Below are 23129 nucleotides of genomic sequence, written 5' to 3'. Positions count from 1 at the left end.
TCGATGTGTACAATGTAAAAAAGATTACATAGAATAAAAATGATTTGGCTTGAAAGAAATGTCTTAATTTTAGAATTAAATTTGCCTCGAGTCCAGCGAAGGGAAACAATTAGGCTTCTTGAGTCCGTGAAATCGTTGCTGGTTATTAATACATTTAGTATTTTAATTAAATTCGACATGAATTCAAGTTGTCTTCGTTTAGAACACTTTATAGAATACATTGAGCTGGAACTATGATCTATGCTAGTGGATTTACATAAACATTCGTAGTCTATTTATAGTTCCCAACATTACTGACACGTCGAGAGAACAGTACCGTCGCACTTGTGCAACTCGTGTGGAAAGGAAAGTGCAGTAAACAATACTTTCCGAGAAAATTGATATCTAGGACAGGGAAAAGTCAGGGGAAATCAGTGAAGTGAGAGAACCGATAAGAAACATGAATTCAACACAACGCGCATATACCGTCACAGGATGAATCACTTCGCAGCTGAATTATTAAACACTCCAGTTACTGTACCAAGATTTTTCTCCGCCGATTCTTCAAGGTCGACGAACCTGGAAAAATCTTACAACTTAACCTTCAACTCTTTTAAGAAAGTGGAATTAAATAAAATCTTATCTTCAGTGGTAGTAGCCTTTGTATAGATCTAAAATGAATGAAAATCGTACCAAATTCCATGGAATTTTATGTTGCAGAATTTTTGAAAATTTTCAGATGTCATAAATACATAAAGATCCATGCAATATGAACCGATGTCTTTCATTGTAAATTTCTTTGTATTTCTTGAAATATTCTTAATATGATGACCAAATGTCGGGAAATACGAAGAAATTTCTAAGCAAAAACATCAAATAAGTAACGAGTAAACAATTTCAAATTAATAAAATTTTATTTACAAATCCGGTACGAACTTATGCAATCATCTAATAGTTTAGAAAATATTCGAGAAAGATGATTTTGTGAATAAAATTTCTTATTTATTTGTTAATATGGAAAAATTTTATGGCAAACGGATCTATTAATTTTTTTCGCTGGTTAAAATAATTTCCAATGTTTCCGATCTACCACAATTTCAAGAAACCTCCACGAATAAGACAGTTCGAAAAGAAGTGGAGGGTATTGGGCACACGACGAGGATCACTATGCCGGTCGTGGCCTTCACGGTTCTGCTCGCAATGGTTCCAACAGCGTCGCGTCAGTCGGCCATTACGAAAGTCCATTACGGTTCCATTGTTCCGACGCGTGTGCATACTTTTCATCGCGACAGGCTACAATTATTTGACCAGCGCGCGCTATACTTTTCTGGGCAGATCGAAATCCGGGATTTTCATATCTCGAGCGAGCACAACGACGCTGACAATCGCTCTGGAACGCCTAACAATAACCCGTAGCCTTTCACTGCCAAGACATGGTCGGCTGTAACAACGAATTATCCGTTCGGTCGCGACGCATCGATTCCTCCCCCGATAAACATAAGCGAACAATTAAGGATACGCAATTATCGTGGCTACCCCTTATGGAAAGCTAGTGCGCTGGCCTAGCCCATAATGGCGTCCCTAATGATAGACAAAGCACTACAATTACTTTGATCAATTTCGATAGCCTTTTATCGTTCTCCATGTGGGTCCCCGGTGTCGTTATAACGGCGTAACGCCCCTTCTTTCTCGTTTTATTTTTCAACGATGTCGCACCGGTAATTAATCGAGTGTTTAGCACGTACCAAGCGAATCGAGTTGCGAAACAGGAATTTTATTTTCTCCTTGAGCCAGTTGCCACTAATATTCTGCTACTACAATCGAACCTCACCGAGATAATCACTGTACAATCATCTAATAAAATTATAATTGCTCACGCGATTCAAACTTTTCAATTTCGAGGTGTTTTCTTATGAAATTTAATGTACTCGATGTAAAATAGTAACTGTACAACCTTTTCAATTATAAAAAGCTGTGATTTACCACTTGTTAGTTGTAATCGTTGATTCTCTGTTTTGGTACTCTTCGTGAAGTTTCTTAGCAGTTAATATATTTAACATACAATAAATCCAGATTGATTGATAGGAACCTGATTTCTTGCAAGATTTCATTAATGGTACAGTAAAGATACATTATTCAAATAACATTAATAATTTCCAAAATCGAGGTATATATTTTATTTGATAAAAATATATTGCGTTTCATTATAATGACTACGGATTTTGTATATTTATGACAAAAAATGGGAAAAAGAAATGGGAAGGGAAGAAATCAATGCCTGTGTCTAGTATCTCATGCAGATAATTTTTATTTTGCATAAAAATCTGCAGTCTAGATGTTCCAAAATGTCAATATCCGAATGAAACATGAAGATAAAAATAACAGCCCGAAAATGAATGACAACCATGATAACTGGCCAGCGGATCTTTATGCAAAATAGAAATTTTCCACCTGAATTGCAACAAACTGGACTGCAATACAAATTTATTGCGTTTTCCAACATATTTTTAATACGTTGAGAATGATATAAAAGTACTTTTAAATTCGTCTAATGTCTTTACTGTTGTAAATTACACCTACTCATTTTTGGTCATAAATGCATCAAATCCGCTGTACATCGTTCGGAGTAAAATTGATTTACATCGCGGAGCATTGTGTCGTTATTTGGCTAACGAAACTGATTGGGCGTAGGTGTGTCCGCAAAAAACTGCGTTATCATTCGCTGGAGTTTTCTCGGCGTGAATGTTTCACGTGGGATTCGTGTCCTCTTGAATCCTCGAGGAAACATCCTTTTAGCCGTTAAGATGGCCTTTCGACGAAATCGTTCGCACTCAAGTTGTCCCGAGTAGCGGTTCCGGCAGGATCAAAAGATTATATCGTGAAATCCTGCAGAAGGTAGAGCTGCAGTCGCCGAGAGTGCCGCGTTAATCCCGTGCAGTATCTCTCGTAACGGAACCTTCCGTCTTTGCTTTTTCACTTTTTTTCCAACCGTGCAAGGACTTCTTATGAACTGCGCTTGGGGAAAAAAGGGTTCGTACTTGTTTCAATTATTTATTGCCCTTTGAAAAAAAATTACCGCCTGTCCGGAGATTACCAAATAAATTCTGACGCGGCTACAGTGATATATCTCCTTCGAAGGAAATTAATCGAGTGACATTTTTATCCCTCCTGTTAATACCTGCGATTATTATTGCTAAATTAAAAAGTCCTTTCTTTAAAGAATTGCGCACCGACTCCATTTTGACAAGCAGTGGATGGAATTATCAATGTTTATACACGAACGTTCAATTAACGACTGTCAATTTTCCCAAACAAAATGCTCCATTATTAAAATACGCATACATTATCAAAAACGCATATTAAAAATTAACTTTTTTACGAAATTTTTGTATAAAACTACAATTTTTTCACAAAAATTTTATACACGTTATACCTTGATGCAAAATATTTCAAAAAAATTTGTTTATTTCCACAGTCATTAAGGGAAGAAATAACATTCAATTTAGTTTCTATTTCTTGCAATCGACGCAGACAATTTTTATTTTGCATAAAGATCCGCAGTGTACTCGTTATGTTTGTTTCTCGTTCTCACCACACATATCGACACATGGGCGACGACGAGAGACAAGAAATGAGATTGTACTCGTCTTCATAGAAAGCGTTAATAGTGCGAGCTGGATCCGAATAATCGATAAGATCCTTACGGGGCGAGATTAATTGTGAAACCGATGGTTAATCACGTTGCACCGAATCGAGGGGGAAAGAATTCGTTGGTCTGGGTAAGATTTGTTGGCAACCAGCGCGTGCCGAAGGCTATTCACGAGCGTAGCTGTAATCACAGCGAAGCGGAACGTAATTTCCATCAGCGGTTGCTACAACCGCGGGATAATCGTCATTCGGCCTAAGGCCAGGCGTTTATGTCCCGATGAAGCCTTCGCCGGGGCTGGACGTTAATGTCCAATTATTGTTCTTACTAAATATTTTGTCGGATTTCAAGGATTTACACAGTGCCATAAAAGTCAGAGCGAACGAACGCGCCCTCATATTTCCTCGGGAGAGCTAATCCTCATACTCCTTCGGAAATAGTCCTAAATTAGACAGCGGATTCTATGCATTTCTTGACAACAATGAGTCGGTGTAATTTATAACAGTAAAAACATTAGAAGAATTTAAAAATACGGTATATTATTTTGAACGTATTGAACATATTGGAAAACGAAATAAAGTATTGTAGTCAGAGTTGGGTAAAATTTTATTTAAATAAAAATTTCGAAGAAAGTGGGTTTTTCCAAGTGAGTTTTAAATTAAATTTTACCCAACTCTGATTATAGTATAATACATTGTATAATATATTATGTATAATACATTGTACATTATACATTTTTGCCCATAATTATGAAAGTGTTATACACATACATTATTTTAAACTGATTAAATATTAATTCAATTTTAATTAGATAGTGCTTGTTTTTTTTTCAACATTATATACATACGTACGCTGCTGTGCAAAAGAAAGAAGCACCCGACCATATTTAATAGAAATGCGTAAAAAATCAAATAAGAACACAGTAAGTTTTGAAGAAGGATTCCGCTGTTTATTTGAATAGTTCTGATAATATGTGTTATTGCGGATTATTAGATGATTGCATAAGTTCGTGCCCGATTTGAAAATAAAATTCAATGTTAAACTTTAAAGAATACAGGTTTATTAATCAATTATACATATAGTCACCATTCTTTTTAGAAAAGATTGGTCTGGGTTAGGTTCTTTTTAGAAAAGAATGGTGACTATATAATTGATTAATAAAGCTGTATTCTTTAAAATTTGACCATTCAATTTTATTTTCAAATCGGGCACGAACTTATTCAATCATCCGATACAATACAATTTCTACATAAAGATATTGTTTGTCATTATATCATATAATTATACTGGGTGCTTCTTTCTTTTGCACAGTAGTGTATATACTTTAGTTTTACATTAAACATGTTACTATTTATTGCACATTTTTATAAGAAAGATTTTTACCCAACAATGGACTGGTCGCGTGCAACCTAGTCGACAATTGCTTAAAAATGTGGAAACAATGCATCCACGACATCGTTCGACAGAACACTGGTAAAATCGCTCATAATTCCGGTTCCGTTCGCAGTAGCATTTCGAGGAATCGATTCGGAGGCGCATAACGGTAGACAAACCAGTGTTTCTGTTGTATCCGTGTGTACTGCGTTGAACGAGAAGCTTGCCGAGCATTTGGCAGAGTCAGCGGCGCGATTACGGCTCATCGTGAGCGAAACGTTGTCGGTGCACGTTACGGTGCCAAGTTACTCGCGGAAATTGCACCTGTCGGCCGCAGCAGCAGCGTGTGCCGGTATATCGATCTCCGTCGAATTAAACGAGCACCGATTAGAACCGATTTACTTTCTACTGGAAAATCGATACGCCTTCCACGCGTGCACCACCGTTCAATAATTCAGGGAACAGATGGGGACGCCCGTTTCGTTTAGTTTCGTTCGCCCGCAATCGAATTGCGTGGCACGGGATTGCCTGAATTAATTGCGGCTTGGCTTAACTCGAAGGTCGTAAACAGGCAACTAGACAGCGACAGTGAACGATCTTAATATTCGACGTGTGTTGAACCCGCCCGAACCAACGTTTACCCCGAGGCACGTGGCCAGTACTGTTCTACCAGTACTGCGAAATTTATTTGCGAGTGTCCTGCGTCTGCCAACTGCACGATAGGGTTCGTCAAGTTCGACCTGGACGCGCGTTCCTCGCTTCCATGGCGCAGCAGAGCCTTCCTTATCCGAACCCCCATTGAACGAACCAATTAACTCAGTACATTATTAAATATGGTGGTATCTAATCAATTACTAAACATTTGAGTATTGTATGAGGCATTATATCAATTTCATATTCACACAGAGAAAAAGATTAATATAGAATGGAATTATTCTAGGTCGAAAGAAATGTTTAATTTTCAAGTTAGAATAGCATCGATGCAAAAGGTGTAATGCTGCGCCACATATACAGAGAGAAAGTCGCCTAAGACGAACCACCTTTTTTTTCTTTTACTTTAAGGACGTGTGGAAAAAATACATTTGCGTACACCCCCGCCTCGAAGTGTGGTCAATTCCCACTAAAGAAACCACATGTCCAGGATTTACGCTCTTTCCTCACTCAACTTTTCTAAGGGCCTTCCTTTTCGCATTTCTTCCGTCTGGTTTATTATGCGAGCTGGCTCCACTCGTGTTCTTGTCCAATTCCTAAGACGAATCACGTGAATAACTTCTACATTTCTTGTTGACGAAGGTGCTTTTTTCTCAGATGAAGGTTTTCAACTTCTGCGATCGTAGCCCTTCTTCAGCCAATTTCAACGATATAGTCGTTCAAGGTCATGCAAGGTCATACTCGTAAAAAAGGATTAAAAATATAAATTCACTGTGAATGTTATCGCAATAGGATGTCCTCAAGTTTATTGACGAAATCAGACTGATTTCACCACTGAGTGAATGTAGATGTAAACGAACATGGGCGAAAGGTTTAAGACTAAATTTGGGTAACTTCAAACTGGAAATGATTCTGCGGGTTCAAGTGGGACAAGGGTGCAACGCAATGGCTATTTCGAAAAGGATTAATTAGATATAGATGACAGAGAGTCGCGGGGTATGCGGTCCGCAGCGAACGAGAGCGTCGCGCGCCCGGACAAATTGCGGTTTAGAAAGTTCAACATTCGACTGCGTAGCTCGAACGAACGAGGCGCGTTTTGCACCTGAGAATGTTCTGGCCTTCCGACGAAGGCCGGGACAATGGAGAAGCGGAGCATTTCGTGCATGTGCTCTCGTGGGAATGCAGCTGCGTCGCAGACCTGCAAAAAGAACGACCGCGCCGCGGTACCTAAACCACCATGTTGGAAAATCTGCCATACCCGATAATAAATTAACGACAGATTCGCGGCTTTTCACTGCCTCGGGATTAAATTAACGCAGGCATAATTCGCACGGAGGCGAGAGGCTCCAGGCAGATCCGCGTGGAAATTACCGTAACCTTGCGGTTCAACGACGGAATTTGAAATACTACGAACTTCTAACCTCCGGTTAGTAATTCCAGTTGGGCTCCTTCTTCTTCCTCTTCTTCTTCATTCGCTTGCTTCAACGTTTCAAAGCGGAGCTCGATGACAAATTGCGGGTGAACTGTGGAAATTCCTCGACCGTTATCTCTAATAACTTGGAAATTCATTCTAATGAGTCGTAATTATATAGATTAGGGTACAACTCGACGGTGGCCTTGAAATATGGTACAAAGGTCGACAGTCTCGGTGACTTCGCTTTTACGTACAGTTAAATGTATGCAATTAATAGACTGCGCGGATCCGTGTGCAAAATATAAATTTTCTACAGTTCTGGCAACCAACTGAAGTGAGTGGACTGTCTAGTAATTAAGGGGATAGACACGTTTTTCTCGATAATACAAAGATGGGGTTTTTCAGTAGTCAAAAACGCTAGATAAAAGACCATAATTGAAAGAGCGTAATTTGCATTATTCGGAAGCATATAGCTGCGCATGTACATAGCTATTATCATAAAGCTGCGACACCTACATGCTTCCGAATAATGCAAATTTCGCCTCGTAAACGTAAAAATAGCATTTTCGAGGGCGATCGCGGTCTAGATTGATGTTTTATCTAGCGTTCTTTTGACTTACTAAAAAATCCTATCTTTGTATTATACAGATTATCAAGAAATGAGAAGGCGCATCCCTAACCCTTGCAATCCTGGAAACGAGTCTACCCCCTTAAATATCTGTGTTTATCAGGAAAAACGCCGCATGTCACAATTTCAAAAAAATTTGAGTTTATGCATTAATTAAACTTTATAGTATAGGATGTACGTATTGACCAGAAAAAAGTCATGAAAATAAATTCGAAAGGCTCAAAAACATAATGCAATTTACCTGATGTCCTATGTCAAAGCATTAGTGATCAAAACTTTAAACGGCAATATCTCGAAAGTGAAACTATGTGACATGCGGCATTCTTCCTGACAACCACATATGTATCAAAAATGTACTATGTACTAAAACAATTTCAAAAGCAAATTCAACTTTCAGGTTCCTCGGAAAGACGTAATTTGTTTTTAAAATTGCTAGTTCCCAGTACGAACATTTACATTTGTATTTGCATGCATTTATAGTTGTTTGACGATGCATGTGTTAGATAAAGTTACTCGAGACATCGGTTTTTATGGATCATTGAAGGTCATGGTAATTTGTGACGTGCACACTAATCTATACAATTAACAAATGAAGATAACGTGCCGCGGTATATCTACAACAGTTCCGGGTAAAAAGAAATTTTATTTGACCAGCTTAAATGAACTAAAAAATCGGAATAAATTCAATCTTGTTATGATCACAATGGAGTACACGTCAATCGCATTTAGCGCTCGGCGGTGTTAAATATATCTGACTGGAAAATTATGAATTGAATAATCAAAGCGATAACGATCGACGGGTTAATGCGATCGGCGAATGTGAAGATTGACACAGGTTGAGAAGGCGAGTTTATCCGAGGCGAGGCGACGCGTTTCGTCTGCGGAGATGTTTATCGTGGTCCTGGTAATTGAACGAAACCCAAGGTGGGATTTATAATTCGCCTGAAAATCGTAACGTTCGCTTTCTACGCCAGCGCGGCGTATTATACGGGCTCTCATGCAAATCGTTGGATTTATTATAGCATGGGACGGGTATGCATATGAGAGGACTTCGCATTTCGCGTACGGATACACCCCGTTGATTGCGCTTCTTCCGTCTCTGCCTGCCCTTTCTCCAGCTGCCTCCTTCGACTCTTGAATTTCACGCCATTGTTGTCCTCGAAAGATCCTGAACGGCCCCGGCCGCCTCCGGCCCGCTACGATCCCGAGAAATTATGTGCCCGTCGGTTTGTTAACGTTACGAAACAAACAGCCCCGATTACGCCATCGATCCTCTAAACCTTTTTATTGATGGCCGTTTCCCCATCTCGAGATCGTTCACCTTTTCACTAAAATTCTCGATCTTTTATTGCATCTTCGAAAATTCTTAAGTTAAAGTTCGAATTTGTGATATGTGCGTTTTAGAATTAGCCTGTGGGTTTCACACAGTTTCCCGAAATAAGTTATACTGTTCTGTTATTTGTAAGCAAATTTGTCCGAAACTTCGTGCGAATTACATAACCGGAAAACCTAAGCTATAAAAGTTAACTCATCAATTCGAATAAAAGAAAAGGAAAGTAACTGTTTACCTTGTTACATTATCGAATATTTTATCACTGTGCCAATTTGATATGCGTGAAATGATGGACGGATGAGGGCTAATGCATTTTTGACAATAGTAAAAATATTAAAAGGATTTCAAAATACTGTATTATATTATTAGATCCGAAAGAAAGTTCTTACGGTTTTGCATTTGAATTTAATAGTTAAAAACCGCAAGAACTTTCTTTCCAACCTAATATTATCTACCTATTGAAAACCTGTTAAGGTGGAATGTAAATTTTGATATAGGATATTTTTGTTTTATACATATGTATAAATAAAATTGTTAATGTAAAGAATTTTTCCACTATCGATGTACGTATGATTAAGAATATAAAAATTTGAATGTATTTGTACGATAATTTAAGGTCGAACGATAGTGCGCTTCAATGTTGAAGTATTCAAACGACGTACGTCGTCAATACACCGAATCGTTCGGTGTTGCTATCTAAGTCCAAGGAAACGGGAATATTTGTTAAGTGACAGCCGGTCGCAACAGTGAGTTGCATTTATTATTATCCGTTCGTCGCGATGTTATCTCGGTCATTTTCCTTCCACGCGGGCTTTATCATTATCGTTCGAAGAACTGGCATTTTCTGGGAAAATGTGGGTGGAAGGACGAAGTTCAACCTAGAAACGTATTTTTTTTTTATTTTAGTGGAAACTCGTCGAGGACGATTAGCTGTGTCTCAGATAAGACGGGGGATACGTCCTTCGGATAAGAATCTCGGGAAAAAGCGCACCGGAAATTAGGAGCAGCTTCAAAGAGATGGGAATCGCGCATGTTAAGCGCGGTACTTCCGGCATTTTCTTTTGGAATTCTCGTGATTTAACCCTGCGGTACACGTTCCAGAATTTACGTAAAATATTAGATTATTTTGTAACGACAATGACAGTAATAATTGTAATGTAGATGCAAAATAATAAATTCTAAGCGGAGAGAAATTTATTTCTTGCTTCAGTAATTTTAATGCACTGAAAAGTAATATAATATGCATCAAATTTAGAGAATCTATTTATTAGTTTCATTAGTTCTCTCTCTCTCTCTCTCTCTCTCTATCTATTATTAAATGAACAGCAACTGTTCGGCGACTTCGCCCCTGTTAGCAGGCAACACAAACTACAGTCTAGTATAGTCGGCTGAAAGCGAAGACCCGCGGATGCACTTTGCATCGCCGCATTAGATTGCCACCTAGTGGTCTGACTATAGAACCACAATTATACCGAGACAGTATTCCAATTATAAATTCTTAAAAAAGCTGATATGTAATTAATTATGCAATCAAAACTTTCTAAGAAAAGCTAAAATCATCAAGCATTCAATGAATATTTTTTACGGATCCTAAATCAAAAGATTTGATAGTCAGGTTGAAGTTGTTATTCAAAAACTTTCCATTTATACCTGAGAAAATAAAAATTTACAAATTTTGTGTACCCTCCCGCGTTCTATCATAAAAATATAGATATTACATTATTATACTGTATTATAGAATTTCCCTTCAGTTGGATTACTTAGTCTTGAATGATACACTTGAAAGAATCCGAGAAAATTTATACAGAATTTTAGAAAGGCCTTAGAGTAAATATTATACCATTTAAATGTTAAGAACCAGAGATAACTGTTTATTTCGAGGCTGCTTCCGATCAGTTTCGCAAACGCAATTGACGTTGCAGCTTCACGGCGGTTCGCCTAAACCAGCTTCCTAATCGTTTCCCTAATCGATTATACATCCTGCGAGCGTGTAGAGGCAACTTTTTCATTCGGCTATGTACTTTCATTCATAACCGGCTCGCGGAAGCGATCGATCGACACTCGCGTTTCCCGGGACTGGTTTTCGCTTGTTTCCGCGTTCGACCATCTGTTTTCAACCTTCGAAGTTAGAGGGGTACAGGGTAGATTTCATTCTTTAGCTGTAAACCCTTATCACTAGGGGTGTGCGAGTACCCGTAATTTACGAGCTGAGCTCAATTCGATTGCTCAAGCCGAGTCGAGCGTTTGATTTTTCCGAGCTACTTAAAGTCGACGAACTGTTCGAAAAAATGCGAGCTACTTGAAAAAATCAAACTGCTCGAATATTCGAGCACTCGTAAAACTTCGATCTACTCGAAACTGAATTTTCAGCTCGAACAGATTTTTAGCTTTCGAGTTACCGTGCGTAACACACGTAGTTGTCCGTGCAGAACACAGGCTGTTTGACAATAATCGCGACTTTACTATATTCGAGTAATTGGAAAAATTTTGAGCTAAAAATTCATTTTTAAGTAGATCAAAGTTTTACGAGGGCTCGAATATTTGAGCCGTTTGATTTTTTCCAAACAGTTCGTCGATTTCAAGTAGCTCGGAAAATTCAAACGCACTTTTTAATTATGGCACTTTAACTAATTATGGCACTTTTTCGATTTACGGCCCACAATGTTTCGTTATACGGTCAAAAACAATGCTGTATTGTTAGCGACCTTCTGTTTACTCGCTCCGCGAGAGTTCCAACTAACTAGTAACTGAATTATAAACCTTATTATTTTATAAAAAATTGGAACACATCTAATTGAATTTGTATCAAAATAATTGATTCGTTATACGGCTTTTCGCTTTACGGCCAACTTCTCCGGAACATATCTAGGCCGCAAAGCGAGGTATATGTGTAGTCGAATATATCGAATCATATCATTTCTATCATTCATTTCTAACATTCATTTTTATCATTTCATGAAAAAATAATCTATGCAAAATTCAAGATTAATTCGCGACGTCGAAAAGAGGTGGTACTTTCATCGAATGCGATCTTCATTCTTTACAGGAATTATTTTCTTTCACAATAGAACAATTGAAGGGTGCAGGCCAGTGCAGGGTGAAAGAAATTTCCACTTGGTCCACCCTGAACTGTCGAAGTTAGGGGGATGCAGATGCAGTTCTCGCGACGACGCGACGTGCAGATGCGCGTTTTACGAGCCGCATAAAAAGCCGCTGTTTTAGCTGTCTCGTAAAGCATTGTCCCTCCGCACGCGCGTTTATCATCTTTTATTGGCACACGACGCTGTCCAACGGCGCGGCGCGACATTCGCCGGCGTTAATTACAAGAAACCGACTCGCGTTATTTCGCGACTCGTGCCCCACTTACGTTCTTCATACACCGGGTCAGCCGTTCAACCTTTTCACTTTTCCTCCCTTGAAACTTTGTAATGAATTTTTCCCCCTTCCACACGCCTCTGCATGGATTCGCGCCTGACAGCTGCGGCAATTCTCTACAGGGTGTTCTAAAAATGGATTTCCTTGAAAGGGCTGATTCCTGAGTCATTTCAAGTGACTTTTTCCTGTGTGAAAATCTCCGCGGCTTTGTTGAGGAGTTATTAACGAAAAACACGAACCAAGCGCCACGCTCGGCGAGTCGCGTTTCGATTGGTCAGTGTTTTTAATTAATAACTTCTTCGTAAAGCCGTGGAGAAGATTTTCGCAAGGGGAAAAGTTTCTTCAATGGCCTCGGGTATCAGTCGTTTGAAGTACAACATTTTTGGGACACTCTGTGTATTAAAAGAAGTTCAAACTCTTTGCGAAGAATGCTTCGTGAAGAAATAATGTTTATATATTTTATCTGAAATTGATATATAGTAAGTTTAAGGTTAAGTTCGGAATATAAATACTGTTTTCTTTTTTTAAGCGATAGTTCCAGCGACGATTTCACTTCGCGTCTAAAACTCGACTGTTCCTTTATGTTTCAGGTAAGCACCGGCCGATTACAAGCAATGTTAGTACTATGGTAGCAAGTGAAACACTAAATCCTCGCGTAAGTACGTTCTACGTTTTAAACCCCATCCAATCACCATAAAATAGTGTCCAAGGGCACGTCTTTAAGGGCGGCGCGGTACGGAGGTGGGGCAGATATACAATTTGCATTTTCATGGGCCTACGTACGCATGGTTATCCACCTTCAAGGTGGACTGCATTTCGACCTGGACTCCTCGTGACGAAAAATGCAATCCATGCACGCAGGTGCGCTTTATCGCGTGCTCGATGGCGGAGGCCGTCGAAATACTAGTTCGTTTTTTATCGTCTTTTGTTTCTGATGAAAGTCTCTGAAGAAAGTCTGAAGATCACTGATAAAATGGAGATTAGCAGAGTTTCGTTCTATCTAACCTTTATTGTAATACTTCAGTGTTACTATTCTGACACTTTACAGGACGAAAGATGTCCTGAAACGAACCTTTCTAGCTTTATCTTGTATGATGTGTACTACAACAATTCTTATAATGTAAACTAATCATTGAATTACAAATTTTATGTTATTAAAACAATATTTTTGCTTTATATTTATACATTTAAGATTTTAAGTTTTAAAAGATGAATAGATGCTACATTGTTGAATTGAAGGATCACCATAATTTCACCATAATCTTTATCTTGTATGTTGTACTATAACAATTCTTATAATGTAAACTAATCATTGAATTACAAATTTTATGAATAATTTTTACTTTATATTTAAACATTTAAGATTTTAATTTTTGAAACATGAATAGATGCTACATTGTTCAATTGAAGGATCACCATAATTTCACCATAATCTTTATCTTGTTTGTTGTACTATAACAATTCTTATAATGTAAACTAATCACTGAATTACAAATTTTATGAAGTTAGAACAATTTTTACTTGATATTTAAACATTTAATATTTTAATTTTTGAAAGAAGAATAGATGCTACATTGTTGAATTGAAGGATCACCATAATTTCTGAAAAATCCGAGGGTCCGTGGGCTTGTAATTTTTCGAAACGGTCACGTGCATCGTCCGCAGGAACCATTTTACGTCACGTTCGATGATCACGTACACACGATCCCGCGGTCATGATGGAATTAGTTGGTCAATTTCAAGACGCGATGATTACGATGTAACGATCACTGCCGAGCGAACCGCTCATCCGTTACAAGGAAGAAATTAATAATTTCACTTAATCCTTCGTGATTAATGTTGTACCCCGGCTTCCGCTGGCTTCCGAGAAAGTCCACCTTCGAAACGCCCGTAATCTACCGCACGTTTCAAGTGTAGCTTCGTCAAGTTAATATCCGCTTATAATACATATTCAGGACGTTTACGACACTATAAATTGTTGTCTGCTTTTGATTTCTAGTTCAACATGCAGAAAGTAATATGTGATCGATCTAATATATGGAAAATTTCAATAAAACATCTCAACAACCTCAGTAACTATTTTTACAGTGCTGAATCCACCAAAAAACTGTGGAAAGTTCATTTGAAAAGTCCGTAGACAGAAAATCTATACTGAAAGTTCATCTTCCGAAGAATGTTTGTGGCAGGAAAAATATGTAGTACAACTGGGATGAGTAACTAAACCGAATTTTTGTGAAATGCTTGTTTTACTTCCATATATTCAGGTTTCACGAGAGAAAGCAGACAGGCAGTAGTACGTAGAATTTAGTTGCAGAGATACAGAGGTATATGTGCACTGATAAGAGGGAAATTCCATGGATTCTGGAACTTAGCGCATCTTGGTTCCATTTCAGCGTTATCGTTCGCGAGTACCGTGAAATCCAAACACTCTAATAATTCTCATTGCAGAGGAGGTTGTAGTTGCAGTGGATATGGTTTACAGTCGCGTCGACCTTTCTGTAGCGAGAGAGATCGGGTCTGCCATAAAAAGAGCATTCTTTCGTTATCTCTTCTGACGCACTCGGCGAACAGTCCGTTCCAGTTATGGTTTCGGCGTTTAGGCGCGAAGCTCTTTCGATCTGAAACAGATTTGCATCTTCGTCATTTTCTTCCTCCATGATGGATATTGTATTGTGTTAAGGATGGTGCTGTAATCTGTTGGTGATTCAGACTCTTCGATAGTTTCCATAATCATGTTCAAATTCTAGAAAATAAATTATAAAGTATGAAAGTGTGTCCAATAATTTGACTGTGTATAATCAATTTTAAAATATTCTTAGCGTCAGTATGATATACTGATGTCAACCCCGAAGGGTTGAAGAAGAAATACTTTTTATAGTGCTTGCTAAAGGATACTGAGATCTTGATAAGAAATTTGGTGCAATCAACTTAAAGCTCTCTTTGAACCATGTTATTTAACCATGTAACAGCATGATCACGCTTCGTGGCGCACCCTGTATAATAACATAACATAATACGGTATCCGTTTTACGCTACTTCGACTACAGTAGTTCTACCCTCACGAAAACCATCGAATTTAATAATTGATAAAGAAAAATAAAATATGTATGTATGAATTGCAAGACATACGAACGAAGTAGGAATTTATTTCTCCCTTTACAATCCTACATTCTTGAAATTTCTTTATTGTTTGAAATTACACTCATCCCTTTTTGTCGTGAATGCACATAAAATCCGCAGTGTATTGATCAGCATCAGAAATCGTTGCAGCGGCATCTTCGACTTCCGCACGAAGTTAACGAGAATCTCATTCAACTTCTCGGTCATTAAGGATCATGAACTCGACGAAAAGCTCTTCTGGCCGCTTCCGGCTTACGAGAAGTTTCTCAGGGAACTACGTAATCTGCATCAATCTCGTACAATTTCGTTCCTAATATTCTATTAACGTGCCATCCCATCCACTCGAAACGAAACCTTTCCCTTCTATTAATGTCCAAAGTAACTCCGCCATGGCAATTCCAAGCAAGCATGCCCGTGGATACGCGTACAGCCGCGGCGGCATCTTTCAATTTCCGAACGCCTCTAATCGAGGCCGGAATGCAGCCAGAATATTTTTCTGGTTCTCGCGTCGGTATCTAGGAACGCGAACGAGCCGACCAATTATCCGTACCGGACAAAACGAAGCCACGAGTTCACTAATAACATCGCTAATTATGATTACATACGGGCTTCCACGAGGAACACGTGGCCGTCGCAAAAGAAAACCTCGGAAAGAGGATCGAGTCGAATCGAAGGGAATGGAAAATAAAAGAGAAAAAAAGACCGAAAAACCACCGATGAATAATAGTACGTACGTGGCCGTGATTATGGATAAAGATATCCGCCGACCCCTTAGGTACATTCCAAGGTGCTCGAAGATCATCCTGCGAAATTGATGCGTCGCTATCAACGCGTGTTAGGCAAACTGGACGGTACGTAAGTGTTTGTTTTTCTGTCCACATGTACGGAGAATAGTAGTTAGTGTCAATTGTCCTCTTTTTACGAGAGATCGCTTGCCGTAATAGCTGATAGGCCTGCTCGAGGGTGAATTATGTTCGGATTGATGAATACCGAATGCATGAAAAATAGTTCACATTCTATCGGTGAAGAGATACAGTGGGTGTAGAAAGCGCTCGCACACTGATCGGTTTCAAGAAACTTTAGACATATGAGAGTTGAAATTTTGATTGACTGTCACAGTGACCTGGCTTAGAAATTCATTCTTACTCCGACGTATTTAGGATAAAGTGCTCAAATATGAACCACTTTTTGTTTATTTTAGAATGCTCTTTTTCGACCACAAAATTTCCTCAACATTTTCTCGGGTCAAGTTTGTTCGAAAATTAATACAGCTTGGGAAAAATATTTTTTTTGTGGTGTGTCATTTGCAGCTTTTTTGACCGATCTTCATGGATCCGATGATGGGGAATACGCCTATGGCAGGCAAGACCAAACATTTCTTTACGCTCTCTACGTTAAAGTCAGTGCCAGGTCTTTAAGTTTATCAGCTGATTTAACAGCTTCGTTTCCGATCTGATGTTTTCATCGCGAATTGCTTGTTTAGTTTCCTATCTTGTCCAAGCGTTTGTTAGCGCTCGAGAGTAAAAAGGAATCGTATAACGAAACGACAGGATAAACATTTGGACGAGGATCGTCAATCTCGCAGCTCTCGGTACTGACTGGAATGATAAAGGCCAACGAAGATACACGAGATGATTAGGAATTAAGGATAACAGGCTATCGTAATAAACGAGATTACTCGGAGCGAGCGTTATGCTCGGCGAGCATACACGCCTCTAACCCCCATACACGGACGCAACAGCCACCAGCAACCCTATAAACCCCATAGACGACCGCTAATGGCGCTATAAGCCGGTCCAGAGAAGAACTGATCGCGCGTGCGACCGTTCTGCATCCTTTCTTCCTGTCGTCTCTTCTTCGTTGTTATTCGTTACTCATTCCTTCATCTCGACTCTGAAAAAAGAGACTAAAGAGAAGCAAACGGTTGAATCGTTGCTTAAAAGGTGGACCGACGTAAACGCTCGAATAACGTTCCTTTACGGTTTATTGCCGCCATAATAGTGATCTTAATGCTTGGTCATGCGTCCTGAATTGTGAACATTTCGACGGTAATGATTTTGTCGGTTCTATAACTGTTTGCGAGAGCACCGCTGTGATAAGGTGATTGCTAGGAATGGTTTCATTCGAGGCTGCTCTAATAGATTTAGGTCCTGTTGCTCCGGGTTTGTTGGGTCTGAGTCTGTTTATTGCTGAGAAATGTACAAGGTGTCCCACTTAATTACTTTATCATTCGGAAAGCGGAAAGAAAATTTTTCTGCAGGAAATTTTACGCATTTATGACAAAACTGAGTTAAATAATTAATAATAATAAGTACTTACAAATTAAATAATTATTAGCTTAAATTTTCAGTGGGTTTGCAATACTTCATTTAAGGATTAATGTCATCTCTATCGCTTGAAGCCGCAGCTAATTTTCGCCACAAATGCAGTCTACTGAAAACAATTGTTCCGATGCAGAGACGCATTGTTTATTTTAACCAACGAGTCAATCAACGTTCGTAAAATGTGACAAATATTTGTCTTCCAAAGTGAAATTTAAAATAAAAAGTCTTTTCGCATTTCACGATTTACATTGTCAGTCCACATTAATATTCCAATATCCATAAAATGCTCGAAACGTTCGAATTAAATTTGAAATATCTCGGATACTTTGCGGACGATGATTGACTTTTTAGTTAAAATCAATGTGTTTTAAATTCTAAAATTAAAATCAATGTTTTATTAAAGTGACCGAACGAGTTGGTTAAAATCAATGAATAATATAAAATGAAATTATACGGTTCGATGATTGGCCATAGAATGAAAAAGAAATACTGTGCACATCTAATAATTCTCGATTAGAATTGATCAGTGAGAACAAACGATTTAACGTCTACAAAATGTAACAAGCGGAGAAGATCGAACGACGAGGTCCGGAAACAACGAATCAGAAGGAAGCGTTCAACAATGACACACGTTGGATTGCCCGCAGCTACCACGGGATTATTATGGGCCCATAATTTCCAAGCTTCGTTAGTGATCCCGTGTGTGTTGCTCGCGTTTAAACAGGACGAGCGTAGCTGTTTTACGACCGAAATATATTATGCAAATGCTGATCCGTGTACGTGCGTGTGATTTGCCATATCGGCGCTGTTTCTCGCGGCTCCGCGCGCCGCGCGGTCAATTGCCGGTGCGAGCACGTTTCGAGAGCGCAGCTTCTCAACGGAAATGTCATTCCATTATGACGGAACGCTGGACAGTTTTCTATAACAGCAATTAAACCTCACCGACCGTCCAAACTAATTATTCCTGTCGATACCGACCACGATAATTACGGACAAGTATCATTTTTAGTCGCATGCGAACGGGATACTGAAACGTTTCATTTAACTCGGAATGAAAGTGGTCCTATTCAATGTAGAATTAAATGTGAATGGAGTTGTATAAGTTTATGAATTACGAGTTTACGTCAATGACAATTTCAGGGAACGTCGCTGGCAGTCATTCCTGATTATCTTTAAATCAGGGTGAATTATTATTAAACAGTTCGAATAGCTCCAACATTGTTGATTACAATAGCTCCAACATTTAGGGCAAAAATAAGTAGGTGTAATTTGAAAAAGTACATTTTTTGAAAAATTTAAAAATACTGTTACATTATTTTCGATCTATTGAACATATTAATAAAAGAAATAAACTTGCACTTCTTTTATTTTGCATAAAGATCCGCTGTCCGTTGATTACTTATTAAATTTCCTTTGAACTGAATACTTTTGAATACTGAAAAAATAGTAAACTGAGTTTCTGTTGAGATATATTTTTGTCATCCATCTCCGCTGTGTCTCTCTCTCCCTCCTGATTACAATTTATGGATAGACCGTGAGGCAATTAACTTCAACAATTGTTTAAATCAGTCTCCGATTTTTCGATGGTTTCTGGTTTCTGGAGAATTTACATCAATGACAATTTCAGGGAACGTCGTGGACAGCTGAGTCATTCTTGATGTCTTTAAATCAGGGTGAATTACTAAAAAATTCGAATAACTCCAACATTGCTGATTATTTATCGAAACATTAAATTTTCTTTCACCATTCACTCTCACGCTAATGTTCGTAAAACGGTGTAAAAACGATTAATGGCTTTATTGCAGTAATTAACACATCGATGGGAGAGTTCGCGCGATCCGCGTACGATAATTTAGTACAATAATTCCGCAGACGAAAATCTATTTCGTAGACAGTCGCCGCGGCGTATAAAAGTCATAAAGTTGAAAGTTTCATTGACGTAGCCATAAACGCGAAAACTCGCCACCTCCATCGCTTTACGCACGTAGAAAGTCTAGTCCGCGAGGAGCATTAATGGAAAATTTTTCCCGTTTTCCAGAACCGTTTTACGGTTGACGTTAATGTTCAATTTCTAATTCGAGCCTCTCGTATCGGCTTTCAACTTTTTTATCGAAACCACCTCTCCCGGTAGTAAAGTATACAATTTCATAACTAATTAAATAATTCACGTAGATCCGCAAACTTATCATGTGTTTGGTCCTGCCTCCTGGTTTCCTCGTAATAAATTGAACTGCGAGGATGAACTTTCGGAAATATAAACGACCTTTAAGAAAATTGTTGACATTTTTTTTTATCCTGTTCTTTAACGATGACAGTGATGGAGACCCAATCTGTGTTTTCTACTCAGTCTTGCTCTCAATGTTCTTAATTATTTTCAAGGACTCGATTAAGCAGAATAATTTTAAAAATGAAAATTTAGTGACACGCCCCCGTTGACTCAGCAGTTTAAATCGTGTCTGGACAGGTGGAAATTTGCAAGCTGCTGAGACAGCTATAAATGCACACAGCTCCTCCTTGCTAATTAAAGATTGAGTAATCGAGACGTGGAAACGTGTCGCATGAGCATTGCAACTTTTTTACTGACAAATTAAAAACGCAGCTAGCTCCACCATATTTTGAGAAAGACAAGTATCTATACTGTTGATATGAGACGATTAATTAATTCGTGATTAGTTGTAGCACATTAATTGTCGCGTCGGTCTCACATGTTGAAAAGACGCATTCATTTTTTCGAATTTTATTAAATGTCTTCAGGAAAATATTTCGAATGGTTTTAACATTATTGATTTATTACAACCAAAATCCACTTTTCCGACCTATAATATTCCGAACCACAGTAAAATGACCCGTTTCATATTTTTTATTTTTCCATTATCGAAATTATAAAGATGTTTCCATTAGACATTATTACATAAATCTATTTATTCAAGCACATATTCTTATCAAAATTGTGAGAAATCTAAATAAGTCTTGTCATTTTTACAAAACAATGTATATCACAATGTGTTAAAAGGACGATAACTTTGTTCATATGGGATCCCACGACTTGGATATTTTTTGAGAAGTATGGTTCACTGAATGTTGGAAATGAAGAAATCGTTTGCGACGAGAGTCGTGCGCTAGAATAATTGTCGTCGAAAAGCGAAAGCGTTTTCTGAAGACGATCGAACGAACGGGTGAAGTGTAAAGCGCCTTTCCAGCCGGTCGGTTTGTTTGCGTTCGGTAATATATGATCGTCCATTATCCGCGCAACCGTCAGCCGCATCCGGAGATACCGTAATCCCATTTCACGCGGCCTTTGCCAATCTATACGGACCGCGATAATGACGCCATTTAAACAGAGCCGTACGTCTCGTTCCGACCTGTTATTTCGACCTTATTCATCCGCTCGTCTTCCTGGAACGTTTCAATCGTGAAAACCGCCTAGATAAAGCGCTTCCGGATCGGCATTTCTTAAAACCGTTCTCCCATCAATTCAGCGATACAAAGACCTCTATTCGAAGCACCTCGGATCAAAGGCACGCATGTGACATTTTACTAATATCGAGAAAGTCGATCTGGAGTTTCTGATATATTCAACAAATTTCTTGCAAATTCTCTGTGAGAATTAAGTTACCTTTAGTATAATGCTGTGCTTTTAATTCAAACTTTGCAAACTTTGAAACATTCTGGAATTCGGTCGGATCAAGATACAGCGATAATAAGATACAGCGATAAGTTTTTAAATTCTCTGTGAGAGTTAAGTTACATTCAGAGTTGGGCAAAAATTTTATTCAAACAAAAATTTCGAGTAAAGTGGGTTTTTTCCAAGTGGGTTCTCAACCCACTTTATTCGAAATTTTTATTTAAATAAAATTTTTGTCCAACTCTGGTTACATGTAGTATAATGATGTGCTTAATTCAATTTCTGCAAACTTTGAAATACTTTACAATCCGGTTGGATGAAGATACAGCGCTAAAAAAATATAGAATAAATTTTTAGTCTCCTTGTATAACCACGGTGCGGTTAACAGGATCCAACAAAGTAATTCACCGAAAAAAATTGAGACTGAAATGTTGGGTCATAATGAGTTAGCTAATGAGATTCTTGTGAACCTAGTCACAGAACAAGACTGGAATAGAGAAGGGAAATCCTCTAATTGTTCTCGGTAGTTGTTAGTTCTACAAGCTGCGTATCCTCGAGATCACACTATAACGATTGAGTAATGCTTATTGTACAGTTTACAACCGTGCCCTCGACTTTTACAGCTCTATAACTTCCGAGAAGTTCAACTTTTTCCACCGATCGTATCTTCGTTCTGCCCGGTGAAGCGTATTACAACTACAAATATATTACCCGAGCGGCGCGTTTACCCCAGCATAATGATAATAAAATGATTTTTTCGAATAGCGGCGGCGATCGTGTCCGTGATTTCCCACTCGCCAACGATAGCGATGGGCAAGGATGTTCGCGAAACTGATGGTGCAACCGAAAATGGTTGTGATTTCACATAAAAACGAGGCTTCATCTGTTCATGACGTACCGATTCTACTTACAGATTTTCAAAGTTGATTTTCTCCGAGAACTGAGCCCCATATGAACAAATTTTTTGCCACATTTTCAACTTATTTTTACACGAAGAACCACGCTCTTTCCGGTCCTACCATTAATTACCGATCCTGTATACATTTCGGTTTAACGGATGATGTGGGACACTATTCGGATATTCGAGCGCACCGTTAATCGAATTTTCCGTTAATCGATGTTCCGATAATCGATCGTTCCGTTAATCAGTGTTTCGATAACCGAGGCTCTAGTGTGCAGAGAAGCACGCCGGTGTTATTCGATTAGCTATTATCCGAAGAGCCACGTCCGCAATAAAATCCCTCATCGTCAGGGCATAACATGTTGCGAAAGATGATTGTATCGAACTAAAACTGATTTACAGTCTAAATAACGTACAGACTCGTCTCGTTTAATACTCTCAATCTCGACCCATAAAAACGGACTCCGGTCGTGCGTATTAACAGAACGTAAAATAACTCTTTAATACAGCCATTAAGATAATTCCGCGCGCTTGGCAGAAGTTATGAAGTGAACCAATGGAACACAAGGAGGAATCAGCGCGTCTAATAAATATTTATACAAAAATGCTAATGAACGCTTCTGTTCTAGCGGATTTTTTTGAACTATTGATAAACGCGGATTCTTTGAACTATTGATAAACGCGGATTCTCGTAAACGGGCAAGAAAATATATGAGAAAAGTGCTCGAGCGGTTAATTAACGTTCCACGCAGCTTGCTC

The 23129-nt window shown here is 38.6% G+C and overlaps 2 protein-coding genes across 3 annotated transcripts in view; both read left to right on the top strand.

The window, feature by feature from the left end:
• The window catches only part of Cv-c (RhoGTPase activating protein), a 339069-nt gene that overhangs the window by 154494 nt on the left and 161446 nt on the right, over positions 1-23129 (top strand). The window lies entirely within an intron of this gene.
• The window catches only part of LOC143208820 (uncharacterized), a 93598-nt gene that overhangs the window by 25004 nt on the left and 45465 nt on the right, over positions 1-23129 (top strand). The window contains exon 2 of one of the 2 annotated variants that reach the window (XM_076423664.1): positions 12991-23129. This exon is cut by the window's right edge and continues 26217 nt beyond it. The exons of the other annotated variant lie outside the window; for it this stretch is intronic. Within the exon in view, the coding sequence (XP_076279779.1) occupies positions 12991-13097 (107 nt within the window). The 3' untranslated portion in view covers positions 13098-23129. The remainder of the gene's footprint in view (positions 1-12990) is intronic. 2 annotated transcript variants of the gene reach the window in all.

This window comes from Lasioglossum baleicum, chromosome 5 (genome assembly GCF_051020765.1).
Source record: "Lasioglossum baleicum chromosome 5, iyLasBale1, whole genome shotgun sequence".
In the NCBI taxonomy this organism is placed as follows: domain Eukaryota; kingdom Metazoa; phylum Arthropoda; class Insecta; order Hymenoptera; family Halictidae; genus Lasioglossum; species Lasioglossum baleicum.
The sequence above is the reverse complement of the archived record's forward strand: the minus strand, read 5'-3'. Positions and strand labels throughout refer to the sequence as shown.